The 22496-nt window shown below is 46.7% G+C and overlaps 1 protein-coding gene across 1 annotated transcript in view; it reads left to right on the forward strand.

Annotated features, from left to right (window-relative positions):
• The window catches only part of LOC8024614 (dnaJ homolog subfamily C member 13), a 160013-nt gene extending 140585 nt beyond the window's left edge, over positions 1 to 19428 (forward strand). The window contains 6 exon segments of the mRNA XM_040215655.3: positions 529 to 699; positions 10483 to 10659; positions 11371 to 11517; positions 14472 to 14600; positions 16306 to 16405; positions 19257 to 19428. Of these exon segments, the coding sequence (XP_040071589.2) occupies positions 529 to 699; positions 10483 to 10659; positions 11371 to 11517; positions 14472 to 14600; positions 16306 to 16405; positions 19257 to 19336 (804 nt within the window). The 3' untranslated portion in view covers positions 19337 to 19428.
• The last annotated feature ends 3068 nt before the right edge of the window (positions 19429 to 22496 follow it).

Consider the following 22496-nt stretch of genomic DNA (forward strand, 5'->3'; position numbering starts at 1 on the left):
TCTAATGAACAGTTGCAGTGAATGGGGGGCGTGGGTTGGGTTAATATGCTCCCCAGTGATACAAGCACCGTCCGAAAAAATCATTTGGCATTCATTGCCATGGTGATGAAAGCAGACGGCCCTTATGCTGCAGAAGAACACTGTGGTGCAGCGATATGAGAGGCGTGCTGAGGCCCTTCCTGCCTGCTTTTCGATGGGTGGAACACAAACAGAAAGTTTGAAATAAGAATTTAACGCAGAAGGCTGGTTTTCTCCAGTGCCTCATAATTTGACGAGCCTTAGACGAAAAGTGTGTTTCTTTGGCCATCCCCGCCCTGTTTTTTTTTATCCGTAACATGGGTCTAAATTATCAAACTGGCAAACGTTTCACGTAGCAACACAATTGCAGGGTAACTTGCCTCGCAATTTTACTTCTTGTCTTTGCAGCTTTTCTTTGCACCATTTTATTTAATCTGATCACACGCATACTTGGCCAACCACACATCTCGCCACTGCCTCACCGTTTACCATGTGACCCATTTTCTGCAGCTCCCCGACGACCTAAACCTGGTACAGCGCGATCCCGGGGAGCTGGTGGTGGCCGGGGTGTATGTGCGCCTGCTCGTCCAGAACCCCGGCTGGTCCCTGAGGCGCCCTGTGGAGTTCCTCTCGGAGGGCCTCAACGCCCTCTGCGCCCTGCTGGCCAGGGAGCCACACCAGGTAGGACACCGCCGTCATAAATGTGGGGCCAATGGCATTGCAATTTTGCTGACGAGGACGCCAAAGAATGAATCGCGATACAAAAAGCGTGAGCGTAACAATCCCGCCTTTTTACGGCGACAGTCGACAGTGAGAAACTCCCGGAAAAAATCCGCCGGCGTCCTTTGCCGAAATACCCGGTGACGTCGTGAATCACACGAATGCTCCCAGATGCCGCTGCGGAGCTTATTCTAAAACAAACATTTTCGTCCGCCGAGCCAAGTTTGGACCGGCAACCCGTGGATGCCAGCAATCGGTTACAATAAACCGCCTTGCCAACTAAGCAATCAACGGGACAAATTTCCGAGAATTAAAGGCAATATTCATTCTATTTCTTTCTATCTTTAATAATGCTTCGGCATCTCAAGAGCCTCAAGTGTGTGCTGGAGGCCAACCGTTCAAAAGAGTTGCCCTGCCACTCTCACCTTGTCAGTGGGAAGGTGTTGGCTGTACCAATTCTGCCAAGAATACAAGGCCTGCACCTTTCCCCCTCCAGACATCACCCCTAGTGGATCAAAGCAGCGCAGCCTACCTTGTGTGAGCGTCGTCGACAGAAACGTTAGCACGCGGCGGCGCGAACACGGAAGTGTCTGCCGCTTCGCGGGGGCTGTCATCAAGCTTCGCCATTCAGGCAGACAAACGTACTACCGTGTGGCCAGACTTCGGAAAGTGGGTGCGGATCTGAAGAAGGCAAATATCAGTTGCGGCGCGCCGAGGACGTTCGTCGTAGGCAAAGTACGCACACGAGGTACGCGAGCGAACTAGGGAAATGGCACGAGAATTCTTGGAGTCGTGCTCGGGACGCCGCAAAGAGGCGACGACAGCGCCGCAACGACGGTGATTTACGCGAGCTGCGAGCTGCCATCACCGTGAAACACGTTACGAGGGAGCATAAATGCGCTCGAAATTTTTAAACTGCTCACGACTCTGGTGTTAGTGGTATTTAATTAGGCTTGGGACAGCCGCAACACCCCAGAAAGGCTGGCAGTTTGTGCCGAGGAAGCCCACAGCGGTGCATATCGTAGAGTGGGTGTGGGGTGGATATGGAGAGACATGTAAATGGTGATTGCAGAGGTGAAAAAATGAAGTGAAAGTTTACTAGCAAGTGGCAAAGTGCTTTTATCATGGAGGTAGGAACCTTCTGGAGGCAACACGACGTCACCAGAGGTGAAGCCAGAAGTGTGGAGGGACACGCCTCCAATGATGGCCAAAACAGCTGTGGTTTTGATCATCGTTGGGGGGCGTGTCCCTCTACACTTATGGCTTCATCTCTGGTGGTGTCATGTTGCCTCCAGAAGCTTCCAATCTCCATGGCTTTCATGCATCCAACCAGTGCCTCCTATATAAGTTACACTATGCCTGTCAGCTCCGAGCACTGGCAAGCGGAAGGGAGAGGGCAAATAGTATGTGTGGCTGCCGTGCGGTGGAGCCATTTAGGCATACAAACCTGCCATGTAGTGAAGCCAACCATCTCTTCCGTAGGAGATTCAATGATGTCGCCCCAGCAGCACCGACAGCAAGAAATCTAAATGTTTTTGACTGACAGCTCGGGATCAGCTCGCTGTTTTCAACGGAATATTACTTCTTATTTACCTACCTTTTCACTTGCACACGTCCTGGCGCCAACTATTTCTATGCGCGCGATTCAAGGCGACTGCCAAAGCCCTAAACTGCCGCCAAAGTAGACGGTCAAGCGGCCAAGCGTTCTCCGCATTCGCGCTGCGAAAGCGAGGCCTGGCCGTGCTTGTTTCTTAGTTTCGTATTTTGTCTCAGTGAAACTCGTTTGAATCAGAGTGGTCACATCGAGAACAGTGTTCGGCATGTTGTTAAAAAAACATATATATGATATATCTTCAATAATAAGGTAAATACAACATGCTAAAAAAATAGACAAAACGAATGTCCGCCAGGCGGCGCTACCTAGCTGTATGTGCGTGTTGTGAGGTGAAGCATCGGGCCTGGACATGTCTTGGAGAGAAGCCGACAGGCATAGTGTAACTTATATAGGAGGCACTGACCCAACGTGTTATAGCAGTTTCGCAGTTTGGGAAACGTGACTTTCTCCCATCTTTTCGCCTTTTTTTAGAGGTGTGTGAATATCAAAATCTTCAGAAGCGAATAAAATAAAATAATAAAGGTCACGAATCGAATCGATTCGAATATTTTCGAATAAGAACATTTTTTAAATAAAATATTTTCTATTGGATGTTAATTGAACAAGAATGCTCAATAAAAAATAACTAGAATTTTTTTTTTCAAGAAACATTTTTCAAAAGTTTACTTTTATTGCAATAAGAAAAATGTCACACATGTGCCTAATAAAAGATGAAATAAGAGATCAGTCAGTAAAGCACCATTCAAGGAAAGTATGCAAGTGAAGGCGGGTCAGCAAACTACAACACAGTCGGAGATCGCGTCACAGCCGAGCACAACCACGTGAGCGTAAACAAAAGTATGCAAGCGGTGGCGGGTCGGCAAGCAACAATACAAAGTCAAAGATCACGTCACGCAGCTGCACCAACTTTGTGCAATCTCTTTTTACGCGGGTGAACGGAACCACGTGAACGAACGTAAACAGAAGTATTCAAGTAAAGGAGGGTCAACAGGTCACAGCAGAGTTGGAGCTCGTGCGATCGCGCCACGCAGCCACACTGACTTTCCGCCATATCTTTCCGTGTGCAATAGTTCTGTCAATAGATGGTGCCACAAAGAAGCAATAAAATAATAATACTTTCTTTTTTTCCATTGAGGGAGCAGGTCTCACTTTTGGCAGTGAAGACGGGTAGAAATAAATAACAAAAAAATTGACCGCATCTCCACGTGGTGAATGATGTTGATTGGGGCGAAGCTCTGGTGGTGCTTGTCTGTGTAGACGCTGAGCCGCAGCATGCCGAGCTTCTCGTTCGTTTTCATCCTTGTCAGAAAGAGAATGTGTGGTATGGAACGTGGTTATATACGCATTTGACCGCAGTGCCCTCTCGTCTATAAACGTTGAGGCAGTGCATGCAAAGTTTTACACGATTATATACGCATTTGACCGCAGTGCCCTCTCCTTTATAGATGTTGACCGGCTACATGCAACATTTCATCCATGACATCCCCAGCTCTTGAGTTACTACCACATCTCAGCCCCCTACTCGTCCTGCAGTCGTGGCCGAGGGGTTATGGTGATAGACTAGAAATTCATTGGGGTCTCCCCGCACAGGTTCAAATCCTGTCAACTGCGCAAACATTTTTTTTTTTAATCTTTTCTTTTTTTTTTTTTTTTGCCCTACACGAGCTTGTAAGCTCACGAGCACAAGCACGAACACCAGCAAGATCGATGTGAACACGGACGCCGGACGGACAAGGCTAGACCCTAAGGAGCTTCGTCTCTAAAAGGAATACTGGAAAATTGATTAACCGGAAAATAAAGCGAAAATAACACGAGCCAGATATCGCCGATAGCCGAGGTGAGCTACTGTGATTGGCTACTGTAGTTGCTGTAGTGACTGGAGGAACGACAGAAGTGAGTGTAATTTGTTCCGCCGTTGCACCGTTGTGCATGACGGTGCACGTGCCGTTGCAAATTGTAGTCCTTCATCAAATCTATCGCTGCGTTTGTGCCACGACCACTTTGCCAACTCCGCACTCCAGACATCATGGCAAGCAAACGGCAGATTGCGCTACTGCGTGCAAATAACTTTCCAGTGCTTCATAGAAAAAAAAAGGCTCTTAGGTTGGCTTTTTGGGTTTGCCAAGCTTGAAACTATACTGCGCAGTCCAAAAACATAACAGGGAACTCAACCGCGAGTTAACACTAATCAGCGAGTTCCGCGTTATTTGTAGTTTTCGAAAAATTTGAAAAACTCGAATACTTTGAACAACGAAAGTCGGAGAAAATTGAATCGAATAGTAAGCACTAAGATCGCAAAGTATTCGAAGTTCCGAATATTCGCACACCCCTACCTTTTTTGCTTCCACAAGGGTGCCAATAGGCAAAGCAGCCGGGCAGGGGAGCGTGTTTTGAGATCGACCAAACACCGGAAGGACGGAAGATTGAAAATAGAAAGCGACCCTTACGTATCTCATTAACATCTTCGCTCGAAATGGGTAGGACGGTAAATCTTCTAAAATGGTATGGCAGATATTGAATGCTCAGGAAATATTTGTGGGGGGAAACTGGGCTTCTAGCAAATGCTGCCTTTGTGTTGAGAAAGAAGCACACTGGGTCGGTCGGTACTGGTCATGTGAACAAAAGTTTTGGGAGCTTTCAGAGTATAATGTTGCTCACATTGGTGCATTCTAAGGGAGCGCATATTGACAAAGAAGAAGGAAAGAGTGAAGAGGGGTTGTTGCTACCTTTCAATAGGGGCTTCATGTGGTGCCTGGGTCGCTGCCTCAAAAACAGCAGCACGAACGTTTGATACGGAGAGATACCAAGCGGAATGGCCACTTTTCAAAACAACAGCTGGTAGACAGTCAGCAGGGGCTGTCCTGTGACCTGGAAATTCACGCACCTATTGAGAATTATCCTTTGCTCTGTGCCTCTGCGCTTCATTAATTGGCATATTTTAAAAGACCTTATTTAGCTAAGGGGGGGGGGGGGGGGGGGGGGACACTACCCAAAAGGGTCAACTTTTGAACCTATGGCTTAATATGAATGAAATTTGAAGTATATCCCGGCAGTTGCAAGGCAAAATGCTGTGCAAAGTTTCATCTATGTACATGAATTGTAAAATAAATTATAGTTGTTTTTATCAGGAACACACCAACTTCGTTTAGAAAGACTATCGTTAGGAAACTAATATAATACCCAACATTTTTCTACTCTAAATCTGCAGCAGAATGCCGGGAAAGTGCAACTGTGAAAACAAAATTTCAAAAAAGTTATTTCTTTTATGCTAATATTGCAGTGAAAAACTAATAAATTTTTTGCCTTTTATGTTGTCGACAAAATCTTAACATCTTTTATAAAAGACATCCACTAAGTCAAAAAACAGTTCCACAGTTGCATTGCCCATAAAATTCCAGTTAGGAAAAAGAATGAGTGAGTATTTCCTCTTCTCCCATTAACAAACAATAGTTTTCCTAAAGTGAAATTTATGTCAAAAAGTGGAATGGAGAAAAATGTGTCCAAAGTAGGGGTGTGCAAATACCCAATAGTAGCTTTCAAATTGAATGCCGAATCAAATTAAGAAAAAAACGCTGAATATTGAATCGAATATTGAATAGTGATTTTATTTGTAGGAATTTTTTAAAGTGTGCTGTGAATGAGATTATTATATGTGCAGAGTATGCGCCTGGTGCAGAATATGCGTCTCGTATGGAACAAAAGATCAAATGTATAAAAGTTCTGGTGAAAAAAAAGCAGCTGCTGATGGGCATTGTACACTAAAGATCCAATTTTATGGCGCAAACATAATCTATCTACCCTAAGCGTCACGAGAAAACCCAAAGTTACAGCCATGCGTGCCTTTTTTTTTTTCTTGTTATAAGTGGGGGTGTGCGAATATTCGAAATTTCGAATACTTCGCGAATAATGCTTGCTATTCGATTCGATTCGCTTCGCCCTTTCGCTGTTCGAACTATTCGAGTTCTTCGAATACTTCGAAAACTACGAATAACGCGGAACTCATTTATTAGTGTCAACTTGCGGTCGAGTTCTCTGTTTTGTTTTTGGACTGCGCAGTATGGTTTCAAGCTTGGCAAACCTACACAACCAACCTAAGTGTCTTTTTTTTTTTTTTTGTAGGAAGGATTGGAAAGTTATTTGCACGCGGTAGCGCGATCTGGTCCTTTGCTTGCCGTGATGTCCGGATTGCAGTGTTGGCTAAGTGGTCGTGGCGCAAACGCTGCGATAGATAGGATGAAGGACTACGATTTGCAACGGCACATGCATCGTCGCGACGGACCGCACGACATTTCGGGCGTCCGCCCGAGACGTCTTGTATACGTTCCTGTCCACATTCATTTTTAATGTAGCACAACCGTATATTCGTGATTTCCTACCTACAGTGACTACAGTAGCCAAGGTGCTATGGATTCGGATATGGATTTATGGCTCACCTCGGCTATCGGTGATATCTGGCTTGTGCTATTTTCCGCTTGATTTTCCAGTTCATCAGTTTGCCAGTATTCCTTTTGTTATTTATTTCTACCCGTTTTCACTGGTAAAAGTGAGACTCCCCCCCCCCCCCCCTCGCCAACAAAAAACATATTCTTAATTTATTGCATCTTTGTGGCGCCCTCTATGGACAGAACTATTGCACACGGAAAGAGATGGTGGATAGTCAGTGCGGTTGCGCAGCGCGATCGCGCAATCTGAAACTCTGCTGTGGCCTGTCGACCCGCCTCCGCTTGTGTACTTCCGTTTACGTTCACGTGGTTGCGTTCACGAGCGTAAAAAGAGATCGCACAAAGTAGAGACGCAATCATCGACTTTGTATTGCGGCTTGCGGACCCGCCACCGCTTGTGTACTTGTTTTTACGCTCAAGTGCCTCCTTTCGTCCGCGATGCGATCTCCGACTGCCTTGTGGCTTGCCGACCTGCCTTCACTTTTGCACTTTCATTTACGTTCTCTAACCTCACTCAAGGAATGGTGTTTTACTGACTGATCTTTTTTTCATCTGTTTTTTTTTAACAGTCACATGTGTGACATTTTTCTTATTGCAATAAAAGTAACCTTTTCATAAACGTTTGTTGAAAAAAAATTCCAGTTGTGTTTTTTATTAAGCATTCTTGTTTAATTCACATCAAATAGAAAATATTTGTTTTCAAATATCTCCTTATTTGAAACTACTATTCGTATTCGAACATATTCGATTCGATTCGATTCGTAACCTTTATTATTCGATTCGATTCGCTTCGAAAGATTTTGATATTCGCACACCTCTAGTTATAAGCACAACCTAACACCGGAAATGTCCTTTTTTTATATTTATCAATCTCAGAAAAGGGGAATTTTGTGATATTTGGTATCAATGTTATGGAAGAAAAGGGCACCCAGGATTTCATTTCACATAAATAAACAGATAGGGGTTAAATCTGAGTAAACAGCCTTAAACAATATAATCTGAAGTAAGAAATAATAATGTGTGGTTAGGTGGCGCAAGTCACCGTCCAACTGTCGCTACGCATCCGTTCCTCCATCCATCTATCCTGTTTTAGAGAGCCTAGATTTAAAAGAGGGAGTAAGCGAAACTGAAACCACTGAGACTGCTGCAGCGCAGATTGGTCATGACTCGTAAGTGCGCATGTGTTGTGTTGTCGCATGAAAAGAAGGCGAGAAAACGGAAGAGGGACGACACTTGCCATGCCTGCCCGATCTCGATCGACGCTTTCGTCTTTTCGTCACTTTTTCGTCATTCAAACGTGGTTATTAAACGGTTGGAAATACTCTCAAATCTAGGCACACTATTTTTCCGTTCTGTTTCGTACCAAATTCGAACTTGCAGCTTGCGGTTCCAAAAAGAATGATGACGACAACTCAGCTGGTTTCACCGGCGTGGTTAATGTGGTTTTCTTTCTGTGATCATGCAGTCGCCGATTTCTGTGATTGCGGCAAGTGTGTTCTACATCGGCGCTTCAATCTGAAACTAGGGTCTTTACTTGTGAAAAGAATTGGGCATGGCACAGAATTCCGGCCTCCCAACAATTCCTCTCTGGAAGCGGTGCAAACGGGATGTTTCGGTTGTGATTCAAGGGTAGATTGTGTCACGATTATGAGTAAATGTATGTGCTATAAAGTTTGTGGCGTTCGTTACTTTTCTTTTTTTCTAATCTGTGCATTAGATTTTTGGGGAATGGTAGGACCAAGGGGTGTTTCTTGCATGGTCTGTCTAACATCACGGCGCTAACATCAGGAGGAAGAACGTCTTTTTTCTCAGCTCCGCGCCAACCGCGCTCTTTTAGCCGAATATATTGAATATTCGAGTGACTGAATACTAGGAATTCGATTGGAATTCGTATATTCGAGTATTCGCATACCCCTAGTCCAAAGTGCTCTAACCTCTACCTTTTCTTTAGCATCGGTGAACAGAAAATAATTTATAAAAAATTAACTATGCAGTGTATACTAATGAAACTTTCTGGGAATACTCTCTAGATGTTTTAGCAAGTACAAGTCCGATTTTAGGTTTTTTTTTGTTAATTCTTGACTGAGCTCTGCTTGTAAATGTTGCACAGATATACTCTGTTCACTCTTAAGCTGAGACTTCAGCCAAAGTTACAAGTGCGAGCTAGCCCACGTTCCTGACTTTGAGATGCGCATTTCTAGGGCGAGTGCTCGTTCTGCAGAAGAACGCTTCAAAGCAGCGACCTCGAGCTCTCGTGCTTGTGGCACTGGCAGCAGTCTCAGCTAAAAGGTGAACGAAGTATATATTACAGCCTCTCTTCGACGCTTTTTCTGACCGTTCACTAGCGCCTGTCTTGTCAAACTTCTGCAGGAATGGGGTGTTGACTTCCTATTTCTAGCATTCGTCTTCCCAACTGCATATCACAGACTGCCACTGGATGCGCCCTACACGTGTTGGGCCACACAACCACGCTCGCACCTTAGTGAGACAAACTTTTACCTAAAGCAAACTACAATAAGCGACGCCATGGGCATCAATGTCTGCGTGATGCCAGGGTCAAGTGCTAGCGCGAGACCATGCTTCTTCTATTGCAACCCATGGTCACAAACATTCTGGACCAGTTTTGCTTTCTAAACTGGTCTCATGGGCATCCGCAAAAGGAAAGCGTCAATACCTACGCCGCGATCACCGGGGCACGTTCCGGTGCTTTGCTGCCGCAGATACTTGAGAGGCTACATATTATTTCTTTATCTATGTTCTAGAGCGCAGCTCTTAGGTGCCCGTTTGCGGCTTGAGCGGCGTCGCCGTCCGCGTAACCAAGGTCACGTGACCCCTTCCAAGGTCACGTGACCCCCCCCCCCCCCAAGGTCACGTGACCCCCCGAGGTCGCCTCAAGGTCACGTGGTCCCCCCCCCCCTCCCCGAGGTCAGGTGACCCCCCTGGAGCATATTAAAGAATGAGGGGAGGAGGAGGAGAAGGAGGTGGAGGGGTCTACCCTCTCCTCAGTGCCCTTCCCTCCTCCTCAAGAGCTGCGCTCCAGTTCGGCGTTACAGGGAGTTGTAAACGGCTTTCACTTTTTTCTTTCTCTTTTTTTCTACTTTCACGTTTTCTGCCCCCATCTTTGGTGACCGATTGTTGCATAGGTTTTGTAACTGGGTTCCTAGGAACCCGGGGGTTTGCCAGAGTGTCCTCGAGGTTTCACGCAAGCTCCCAAATTTTCTTTGTCATTTCCGTCCCTAAGTAAAGTACTTCTCTGTTTTAGGCACCATTTGTTATAGATCCGAGCCGTTTGCCCATTCATAACTGTATGCCGAACATTCCCTAGTAATGGGCATCATTGTTTGCCAGGTATGTAGGCTTCTCCACCATTTCACTGCATCGGTGCCAAGATCGGAAGGGGTGTCTCGGCCATCAGTCTAGCTAGATGGGTGTCCCTCGAGATTGAGAAGTTTGAGAACCCCTGCGCTATGGAGTGAATAGAAAAAATAAACAGTAGTTAGTTTGCGCTTACGTGCGGATGCCCCGTTATCTCGCACCTCGGCAGCTTCTCGTACATAACACAACAGTGCAGTTTCACGACTGTCTCGCGAAACCGACCAGCCCATTCCCGATCTCCGTTGCAAAGCAACAAGTGCGGCTTTGAGCGAAACAGGGTGGGTCCTGAAAGAGGTCCGGTTGTGTGTGCAGCCGGAGCAGCTGGAACTCCTGTGCCAGGCCCTGTGCGGGGTCCTGCAGCGCCAGCCCCCGCTGCGTGAGCGGCTGCCCGCCATGGGCCACCTCCCCCAGCTGGCACAGGGGGCGCTGGCCGTCGCCCCCGCGCGCCTCTGCTGCCTGCGCCTGCTGCACGAAGCGGCGCACAGCCAGGTGAGGACACGTTGCAGGGCGCACCGGCTGGACGCTCGCCCGGGAATGTTTCCAACTTGGCAAAGCTTCCTTTGGAGGCTGTATACTTGCTGGGGCAGAAAGGGGGTGAAGAGAGGAGCAGAGTGTGGCAAGTCGCGAGCACTGGCATCGATGGCACCGAGAGAAAGGGCGAGGAAGAGAGCGATGGAAAGGTGGAAATGAAGGCAGACGATATGTTAGGTGTGAAATGAGTCATCGTCTAGACAAGTTGGCGCACAGTCATGCTGAAGAAAACCCTGACACAGGGGAGGCAAACTTTGTTCTGATTTTCCCGCAGATAGGGAAAACTTTGTTTTCCCCCGTCTCAAACGTCTTTTCTTTTCTTTTCCTTTTTTTTTTTTTTTTCAGTTTAACATTGGCTGTGTTCATTTTCTTGGGACACATTAAAGTGGTTTGAATGCTTGTCAACTTTCTTATATATACAATGCATGATGCCAGTGTTTTCTCAACTAAGACTATGCACCGATCTTGCAAGTCGTATTTTGCAGCTGCTTTGCGTCTAGTAGGGCCTCACCAGCAATCTAAACCCGCCGTCTCTGACCTTCGTCGGTCTAAGGCAGCCGAAATGCATGGGAAAAAGGGGGACTTTTTCCCCTCGATTCTTTACATACATTCCGTGGAGCAAATGTTGGCCACGAAGGTGATGCCGGTAGCGTGGTTCCCCTCCCTCAGGCGTGTGCCCAGGCCCTTGCAGCGACGCAGTGCGTGTCCTCACTGGCGGAGTCCCTGCGCCAGCGGCAGAGCCCCGAGGTGGTGCAGCTGGCCTGCCAGCTTCTGCATGTCCTGCTCCAGAGGGAAGTGCCGGCCCTGGTCCAGCAGGTGAGAAAGACGCTCGCTCTCTCCGTTTCATGTTCTCGGTGCGGCGTCAGCAACATGCAGTTTGTCATCGTCAACAGATTGTTCCTCGCTATCAGTTAGCTGTCGCACGTTTCTCTTTGGTTGTTGTGTTAAATGCCTAGTATTTTTAGGGCCAGTTCTTGGTTTCGTGTCCATGTGAAGGATGTAGCCTCAATGGAGAAGAGAGCCTTGTTGAAAGAGGGGCGTCCCACTAGGTTTGGCGGACAGCGTTAACGTGACATTGACATTGTTGGCACGACTGTTGTGTTAGCGACACAGTGACGTCACCTGACACTGACATCACGTGACATCATGATGTCACGTCATGTGACATCATAATGTTATGCGACACTGGTGTTATGGTGTCGTGTGACATGACCCAATGCCACATCACACGACGTAGCATCACATGACACTGACATCAGGTGACAATGATGTCGCAGAGAGCCTGTAAATGCTCTGCGTTTAGAGTGCACTCGGAACTACCAAAGAGGCAGGCAGTTTTTTTCTCTTACTAAAAGACATTTGAGATTAGATTGTTGACTCATACGGTTGTTCTATCCACGGTCTCACCGAGGATACCAAACTTCCCTTTCTAGGCTGGCCTCGTTTGCATGCGAGAAGAGCGAAGCATGTCGATTGACTGCATGCACCTTTCTACTCTGAACAGTTGGCCATTTTTGCCTGTGCCAGTTAAGAAAGCAAATCGCCTTAAAGGGGCAGTGCAACAATTTTAACGTTGAATGAACTTTCAGCTTATATTTCTTGTATTTATCTCAACACAAGTGAAGGAAAACGCTCCACCCTCCCCCAAATGCTACTGCTATTCTCACGCAAAATCGCAAAGGGTTAGAACACGAGATAATGATGCAATTAATGCAAAGGTGCAAGTGAACTGGATGAGATTCACTACATACTGCTTGCACCTTTGCATTAATTGCATTATTATCATAACCTTAAAATACAGGCCGTTCACCCTTTTTGGTGTTAGACTGGTGGCAGCCATCAAAACCCGTTTGCTCTACTGACGTTTAACTCCCGGTTAGCTCAGTTGGTAGAGCGCTTCTCTGGAAATAGAGAGGTCACCGTTTCGATACCAGGACCGGGCGGATTTTTTCAGTCACACACCAGTCACCTATGGTAGCTGTGTTGGGAGATTTATGTTTGTCCCTTCTCCTCCTTGTTCCCCTTCTCCAGGGATTATTATTGTTACTCGGAAATAATTTTTTTTTTCCCCCCAGATGTGCAGCCACACGTGGCAGTTGTCGGAACCGCGGTGTGACATTGTTCGGAGTTCGCAAGTTTTGGTGGTGCCATAGATCGAAGTCAACAAAACCATTTCCTTTTCGGCGCTACCCTCCCCATCTTCTTTGCGGCGAACCGCCTTTTGTCTCAATCGCCCGCCGCGACCTTTGACGATGCCAAGGGGGCATGGTGACCTGTCCTAGCCAAATCGAACCTCGAAAAGTCAACAATCACAGGGGGAGAGTCGGAAGCCCTGAAGATAGACCCAAACATGGTATGCGGAGCGACTTCACTGCGTACCTCACTCGAAAGACTGTGCAAGTTGAGGCGTACCCTGACCTTCGATTTGTTTCATATTTTTGAACACGGAATGTGTTATATTGCTGGCAGCTAACCATTTCCATCCTCGATCGGGGATAGAAGTCGACGGGCCAACTGCCAGCCGAATGCCGATGCAGCACTCGTCTCCTCGCAAATCGGAGGCCAATGCCAGCCGAACGTCTTCCTTGAATGCCTTTGTATTACTTCCGGCGGGGGAAAAACGTCACGTGTTCAGACCTTTGGCACCCCTCTGCTCCTATTATGGGCTTGCTTTGGGCTTCTCTGGAGAAAGAGTGCGAGAGAAAGTGACAGAGAAGCGGAGAAAACACACGGTGCACCAAAGGGGCGCCGCGCGGTTGCTCAACAACGGGGAAAGCGATGCTACTCGTCAAGTGCAGCGACCACCATTGGTGGCGAAATGCCTCAAAAAGCGTGCGCTTGCTTGTGGTCGAGACAAACGCACGTCTATCCAACTCGTACACAAAACGGTGATGTAGTGATAGTACTTCTCCAGCTATTCTTCACGACCCAATGAGATGTCGCCACCCCGAACACTCTACGGCACGGGTTAGACAATGAGCGGCCGGCACTCGGGCGGTGTGTACCACTTTACTACCAGCTTATTATTCTAATTTGATAAATTATGCATGCTACCATTTTGGACAAGTTCGTTCCAATGCCAAGTTCCAAGTTCGTTCCAATGCCAAGGTTCAGCTGCCTCCCTGTTTCTCTTTTTAATTGGCTTTAACAACTAAAGAAACGTTTGGCCAATTATGGCCCTCATTTTTTTATATTATATTGGATTAAACCTGTTATACCGTCAGGTGGTGCAGGTAGAGAGAAACAGTTTATTTCCTTTTTTTTAGCTCTCACTTAGAAATTGAGTAATTGAATTGAGTCTCCATGTGTGCACGCTGTTTCCCAGACTGACATGTCACAATCTGTGTTACCACCGCCTTTGCCACGCTAGTACGACAAAGGGACTACCGGTTTATGTTTTTATAAATAGTAGCGCATGCAAGAAAAAATAGTTTTCAGTTCTTTTCTTAGTTTTATAGGTGAAATAGATGAATTCCTGCAATTAATTGGCCAAAGTTTTAAGATTGGTGTACTGCCCCTTTAATGACACCATGGTGTAACATCGCATGGACTGGTGTCACATGACCTGACCTCATGGCACATGGTTGGTTGGTGTCACGTGACACTCATGTGGCACCAACGAACAACGTGGTTCACAGTTCACCAAGTCTGCTGGGAATGTGGCAGTTTGGGGCGCAACGTCACGTCACACTTCCTCTGCCCATAAACACATTCTGCATCATAAAATTACTTTAAAGACTCGATGCTGACGCTCTCTTTTTGCGTTGCAGGCCGTGCAGAGTGGCCTGGTGGAGCAGCTGCTGACCCTGCTGGGCCAGACGTGGGCCCCGGCCGCCACCAAGGCCCTGGCCGTGCAGGCACTCAAGGCCATGGCCAGCGACCTCGGCAGCGGAGACCAGGTAACGGAGGGGGGACGCCGTCTCTATACCTTCTCAAAACCCTCGCAACGTGCCCTTTCATGGCCTCCTTGCTGCGCCCGTTAAACGGGGAGCGCTACAAATGCTACACATTTGCAGTGATGTGATTGCTGCGCCAATTGCGCCAAACTGCACCAAGGGGCTAACCCTGCTACATCCTGCTACATTTTTCCAAAATATGGGTAAATCTGCGCCAAGCCTGCGCCAAAAGTTCAATTTTGGTCATCTTTCAAAACCGAAACTAAACTGAGTACCGTAATTGAGCATGCATGAGCTAGGTAGTGCAAGCGGCCGCCCAGCAAGAAGTACCCTGTATCAATTGTCCATCCGGTCTTGCATAGTTTTTCCCGCCACCCCTCGTTTCACGCTCTCGTCGTTCACGTGTCTCGTCTCGCGTTTTTTTTTTGTTTTTTTTTTAAATTTTAACGATAGACGCAGGCGTGTGTTGACGCTTCAGTGCTTCAGTCGTTGTACAAAGCGCTACAAGTACTTTTTGACCCTGACTCGCGATGTCTTGTTTTGACCTGACTCGCTCAGGTTCTTTTTTTTTTTTTTTCTGTGTGTTTAGCTTGTACCTTGCCTGCCGGCCTGGCAAGCACGTGCCGATGGACTGTTTTTTCGTCGTATGCTGGACAATTACATTTTGCATACAATTTTGGGAACCAGTTGTCGCCGGACCGGAGTGGCAGGGTGTCTGTTTCGATCGAACAGCCATCTCCGCTCGCGCGACGAAGCACGTGCAAATGCAAGCCTGCCGAGGTTGCCCTCATGTGCACGCGAACATGACTGCACGACAGAGGCACCAGCCGGGACACTTGCAACCCATTGTTTTACGTTTGCTTACTTTTGACGAAAATCTGGCACGTCGGGAAGCAGTAAAACGGTGGCAAGCGGTTTTTCGGAATTGCTCGGCAACGCCCACAGCACTGTCCACTTGTGGGATGTCTCAATGTCTCTTTGAAGACATTGAAAGTGGGAATTCATTACTAGCCAAAGGCAAAGCGAGGCTTGCAGCAGCCTTGTAGAGAGTTTCGAAAAGCAAAAAGAAAAGCACCCGCTAGTCGTAATGCACCTTTGTCTTGTGTACAATTTCGCATTGCACTGCAGAAGTTACGTGTTTCATCAGTCGGAGACAGCTCCTATTTATTATATTATATAACTATGGTAGTCAACCTAATGCTGTGATATTTACTAATAATCTGGTCATTTTCAAATAAATTTTAATATGTGCAGTTTGGTTCCTATTTATCTATAACGGTACATATATATGTATAATTTAACGGAAGCATTGCAAAATGTGTCATGTCATTGGCATTTCAGTTACATGTTGAAAGACTCCCAGGTGGTCGAACTTGACCATAATTTGTTTATTGCGGCGAGCGAAGTGTCCTTCATTCGTCCAGCACTTTAAGCGAATATGTTTATTGTTCTAAGAATATCTGCTCCAAAAGCCACTTTTGCTGCTCCAAAACACCGTTTTGGCTGCTCCAAAAGGTGCTCCAAAATGGCTTAGGCCAATCACATCACTGCATTTGGAATGCTCTTGCGAAATTCCAAAGAGACTGCCAATTTCTGATCAGTATAGCAGAATTTCTGCGCCTGCATATTCTTTTTTGTGGCATGGACTTGGAGAAACTTAGGTGGGTGCAGGAGCTCCGGTTTCTGACCGACCGCGTCTTCCTGGCAGGTGACCGGGCTGCTGGGGCAGTCCCCCATCTGGTCCGACTACAGGGACCAGAGGCACGACCTGTTTGTGGCTGCCACGCCCACCGCCGGATGCCTGCCCAGTGAGTGCCCTTTCCATTCACATCGCATCCAACTGCTTTATGGATCGGACCCTTGGAGAGAGCTTGTTTGTGGGTTTAACAGCACAACCAAAGAAGGAATTTCCCCTGTCCACAAAGTTGCCATGCACCGGATCCATATAAACCATACTTAAAAGTTGAGCTAATCTGACATACAGTATAGACCACTTACAACGTAACCGCTTATAGTGCAGGACCGGGTATAACGCGGTTTTTTTAAACCACCGGTTCACCTCCCATAGAACTCCATGTAATTACATACCGCTTAAAATGCAGGCGCGCGAAGGGAAATACCGGTTATAGTGCGGTTTCTGGAACAGCCTGCCGACCGGCGCAGCGAGCACGCTTCCCTGTGCGACACTAGATAACGGCGCCTGCGGCACGGCGATGGCTGCAAGCGGCACTCGCGGGGCAAGGAGCGAAGAGAGAGGCTTCAGTTGCCATGGCGACGGAGGGACGCACGCATGTGTCGTTCACGTGCGTGCGTCCCTCCGCTGCGCTGGAAACCACGGCCAGAGCACGACCAACTCCATAAAGTTGGTCGTGGACCAGAGTTGGTCGTGTTGGAAACAACCGCAACGACAGACCAATTGCAGGTCGAGGAGAAGTGTTCGCACGCATTGCATGCCGGTCGCGGGCCGGCTTCTATCCGCAAACATGGCGTCGGTTGCAATCGTCGACGTAGACGGCGTTCGTTCCGCGTAAAAGCGCTATCCTTGACTGTGAATTTTCGTTGCGTGTCGCTATGATAACCCAGCACGTACTAGAAGGGAAGATCCACCTACTCGTGCAGCGATCTCGGGGTGGCACTCTCAAGACGGCAGAAACGCCCGTGTCGTCGTGTTTGTTTACTTTGACTACAGTGGTGCTTTCTAAGCATTTGTGTTTTCGAACATCGCCCGGATTTCTTCTTTGGAGCATTTCATGCCTGTGCTCAAGTTGAAGGCATTGCTGGCGCGTACCGTATAAAGGATGCGAATTTTCACGCGTTTTCATCACCGGAGAAAAGTGATTAGGGTTAGCAATCCTGAACGCTCGCAACGTCCGTCCGCGACACCGTTAAAAGGCTGCCCTAGGCAAAAGTCGCTCATTTCTTCCAAAATGTGTGACACACTTGAGAGAGAAGTGTACTAGTCTGGTGAAATAAAGACTTTCCTCAAACTAAGCTTTATTTTTCATCTAACATAACATAAATTATTTTACAATGGTTAAGTTGTCTCATGGCATGTATTTTGACCTGAAAAATTGATGTTTTGGTTATAACGCGGTACCGCTTATAGTGCGGATTTTCGCGACTCCCACGACATACGTTATATGTGGTCTACACTGTATTGTTTTTGCTAGATGGTAAGCACCTCTTTTGTTTTTCAAGCTCCCATCGCTCAGGTTCAAAAGATGCTAAATGTCTGAATATTTTTGCAAGAAATGTCACTTCATTTTAGGGAAATGCAGAGGTAATTGGTACACCAAAAGTAAAACGGGGATATAGCATAGATTTAGTTGGTCAGCTTGCCTAATCTAGTTCTTTCTTTGTACCATGCTTTGACAGTCACTCACTCTCGCTCACGCTCGACGACGCGTCCTCCGTTCCGCTGCTCAAACAAAGTTCCCTCGACTCTTACCGCATTTCATGCTTTTGCAGCCAGAGCGGCGTTGCGACTGAAAATTGCGAGCGAAATCTCGTCATGTGAATCAGGCTTTAGCGTACATACTGCGGCGTCCACGCGGAATGAATTGCCTCATGTCACACTATTCGGGCGAAGTTTTGCGGTGTAGCGAGCCTCGGTAATTTCGCTGACGCTGCTCAAGTAGTCGGACATCGCCAGGAAGACGTAGAATCAACAATTCCAACGTGAAAAAGGGCAGGGGGACTCACACCGACGCCGACAACGTCCCATTTCAGTGGTTTGTTTATGGGCGACGACGAGCTTCTTGCCCACACCCCCACCGCGCATGCGCGGCGCCGGTGGCGTCTGCTAGGGGCGCTCTGGTTTGTTTGTAAACATGAGTTGGTGTATACGTGTATGTGATTTTCTGAAATTTTCAATGGAAAAACGGTGTCCGACAGATCTCTCGGATACATAAAGCTCTATGGCGCCAGTTACCGGAAACGAGCAAAAATGGGCTCCATTTTCCCATAGAAATTTTCAGAAAATAACTTATAGGGGTGTCGCAAACCTGCCCAAGTTTGTGTTCGACGAAGTTCGACTTTTTCGAAATTTGAACGTGGTGTTCGACAAGGGTTCGACTGAAGTTAGGCTTTTGTGCGCATGCGCGAAAATTAAAAGAACCAGTTGACACTCCACCTGGTGGAGGAAAAGTGCAATATTTGTTGGGTGTATTGGAATCACTGGTTCACATTAATAACGAAAGCATTAAAAGTGTATATTTTCGCTTTTATATAGTGCAAACATTGGTAACCCTTTTATAAAATAAAAATTAAGCTACTTTTCAAATTATTTGTTTCCCAAAGTTCAAAATATTCATGTAGAAGCCGGGCAACACTGTCCATAAGTCAAACTTTTTTAACTTCCGTGAAAGTTCGAAGGTTCGGCAAACCAGTCGAAACTTGCGGTTAGACGTCAAAATCGGGATTCGACAAAATTTCACGACACCCCTGATAACTTATAACTTCTTAATAAAATGACAGCGCCAAAACTTTGGCATCTGGTTTGGACCGCTAGTGCTACTTTTGGGCGGAGAACGAACATTCACCGATACATAGTTTATTTTTGCGGCGAAAAAAATGCCGTAAATGTTTTGGGCGGGACACGCTGTACAACATAGGCCTATGGCAAGTGCATTGAAGAGTATGACGACGTGCCCTGCGCAGGTTCCAGCGCAGGCTACCTGACCCAAGGACAGACCGGGGTGCTGCTGCCCCAGTCCCCGCCCCCGCTGGGACACAGCTGATGCCGCGCCGCCTCTGCTTGTTTTTGTTACGCTACTTTAATTATGGCTGGCTCGTGAGGGCCCATGTTCCAATAAACTTTGTCACTCTTGTTGCCTGAAAGTTACACTGGAGGGCCCGGCCCGGACACAACACACACAGATGGCAGTTGAGCACGCTTACCTCCAGTGAACGCCTCAAGGGCACAAGGAGGGAGTGTTGAATCTCCCAAGGGAGAGCGGTAGGGTTCTAGGGAAGGGGCACTCGGCCGCAGATGATGATAATGAAGTGCATGTTACCAGCACAGAACCAAGAACCCTACAGCAGCATAAAGGCAGACTTCACCCGCTTTCCATTTGGAGTGTTGGCAAGCATCTAGTTGTCCGAGTAGACCAAGAATGAAAAGACTGTGCAGTTTTGCGGTCCTCGGGCATTTGAACGGGGGTAGATGATGACAAGGTGATGCTGTCCAGTACTGGCCATACAGCAATGGGCCACGTTGTAAACCTTCGAAACTGCAAGCACTTGGCTCTTTAGGGCATTTTGGACGATCTATAGAGGCATTCAAAATAGATCTGTACTTTTGCCATTCACAGTTATAGTAGTATTAACTTAATTCTGAATGTGCTGTTTGTTTATATATACAGTAGTACCTCGTTAACTCGAACACGGCTATCTCGAAATAGTGGTTAAGTCGTAAAATTTCCTTGTCATGGAATAAGCTCCCATAGGCACAATGCATTTTGGCCTTGCTTATCTTGAAAGGTTTTCAGGACGGACTCCGGATATCTCAAAATCTCGTCAGCGAAAATCGCAAAAAATAAATAAATAAACAACGAAAGCTGTTACAAAAAATTATGAGCGCAAAAAAAAAAAAAAAGAAAATGCGGGTGTAATGCATGGAGGCGCGGAGAGACGTGAGACTCAAAAACGTTTGTTAGCAAGCTGGGACAGCTTGCATACGGTGCCTCTTTTCCACTAGAGCGTTTTGTTCCGCTCTGTCTTTCGTTTTCCTTTCTTTGTTTCTGGGTTCTTCTGTTTCCCGGTTCAGTCGTCGTCTTGTCAGTCTCGTGTTTTGCACAGGCCCCTTGTTCGTTTCGAGTATTGCTGCTCTTTGTTGCTTGTCCGTCATTTTTTATTCGGGTGTTTCGATTGTCTCGCGGCGCCATACGAGCGAGGGCCAAGTGGTCAATTCGGTCATCGGTTGTGAATTCCGTGACGTTGTTGGCGCGTGACTCGATTGACTGCGAAGATGGCACAGCCCAAACAGTGCAAATCATTGACGCTTGAGAGGAAAGTTGCTCTCATCAGAGAAGTCGATGTTGCCGCGATTGTTAGAAGTTTTGTTTAGAACATTGCGCGATCAGGGGTTAAAAAAATCGGGTACTTTGCTTATCTCGAAATTCCGCTGATCTCGAATTTCTTTACGGTTTTTATGACTTCAAGTTGTCTATATGGGTTTTAGTCTCCCCTTAAGATAATATGATTTAAAATTTGTAAAAGGTGTACCATGAATTCCGCCTAGACAATGCATTAGACTTGGTGGTGAATGCACATTTCACTTTTATGCAAGTCAATCCAATTTTTTTTTTCATTCTGACGATAACTTTTTCGAGTCCCACAGACGTACGCAGATTGTATGCAGCACGACTCTAGTGGTCGTTTGTTGTGACTGCCGTAATTGGACATTGGAGTAGGGGCTCTAGCGACAAATGCTGCAGCACAGTTCAAGAAAAAAGACAAAAAAACTTGGGTTTGTTGTCTCTTTAGTCCTTGGTTTTGGTTTATTTTAACGATTCAAGCTTACCTGCTCGGTTTGTTATTTCTCACGTTAGTGTTTGCTTGCATTATATTGTAGCAAGCACCCAACAGAACAAAAAGGGGCTTTCAAGGTCTCTGACTAGTTAGGCTGAAATTGTAACACCCAGAGGTTGGCCTATTTTTGACAGTTTACGCAGAACCATGTTATCCCCTGTTTGTTGTCTTTGTGAGCATGTTTTACTTGAGAACACCTAGGAAAATGTTCTCCATCTACAACGATGTATACTAAATTCTCCTGGAAGGTTTGGTGCCTCAAGCACAATCCTACGTGTCGTCTGCTCGGGGCACGCAGCATACACCTTTCAGTGGCGATAGTTTGCACAAAATGTAAGAGTTGCATTCCTTTACCAAAACAACTTGCAATGCCCAGAAGCTGGCTGATCAGTTGGGAAAATATTTTTCCAACAATTTTGTTGCGGGCAAAGTTGAAATATCTACATTGGTTGATACAGTGTGGCTCCTAACAGACTGAAAAGATGAGGAGGAACTATTGCATCTTTCGTAAGAAATGCTTCGTGGCTTGAACGTCTGTGTTGAGAGGGGAGAATCTCCGCAAATAGAGTTTTAGGGTGCAAAAAAAGAAGGGCATCGGCATTTGTCAAAAAATGCCCGAGAAGAATTCCTTTTTGTGAACATGAGGCAAGTGACCAGTTCTACAACATAGCCCAGGGGCCCTAGATTCGTTAGACAAAGTCTGAGCCGAAAGTTTGCAGAGCGTGCCAGTTGAACTTTGGTGACAAAAAAAGCGCGGCGGCGTCTGAGGGTCCAATCGGTGCTCTCCGTAAACTTCAGCCCCAACTTTCTGTTTGACGAGTCTAGGGCCCCGGTTCCCAGTACATTCTCAAAGCGGAAATGCATTCTGCTTGCAAGCAGAATGGAAGCAGAATAGCTTGAACAAAGTTAAGTATGGTCGTTTCGGTCTGTCTTGGGCAGAAGTCGCACTACATTGCAAGAATGCCAGTATCAGTGTCCAAGAATATTCAATGTGTATACTTCTCGCGCTGCAATATGTCACTGAGGACTTTCTGGTTGTGATGGCATTGGAATTTGGTGAACTGAAACTTTGCCACGGACTCTCGGTACTTAATGCAGTCTGCCTGTGCTGTCAAATGAGTTTGTTTTTCGAACCACAAGTAAAAAAAGACCCTGGTAGGGGTTGTGCAGTCATCGTACCTGTCATGACAACTGACCATGTTTTATGACAAGGCATGGTGTTGGGCTAGTTGGTTTGACATATTGAAGTGGGAAAGTATAAGTTACATACATGCAGCGCTGACTTGCAACTGAAAATTATACTTCTGCACAATATAGCAAGTAGGTAATTGTGATACTAGACAGGATAGACACAAAAACAAACAGCCT

The sequence above is a fragment of the Ixodes scapularis genome, unplaced genomic scaffold, assembly GCF_016920785.2.
Source record: "Ixodes scapularis isolate PalLabHiFi unplaced genomic scaffold, ASM1692078v2 PGA_scaffold2__306_contigs__length_199485367, whole genome shotgun sequence".
Taxonomy (NCBI): Eukaryota; Metazoa; Arthropoda; class Arachnida; order Ixodida; family Ixodidae; genus Ixodes; species Ixodes scapularis.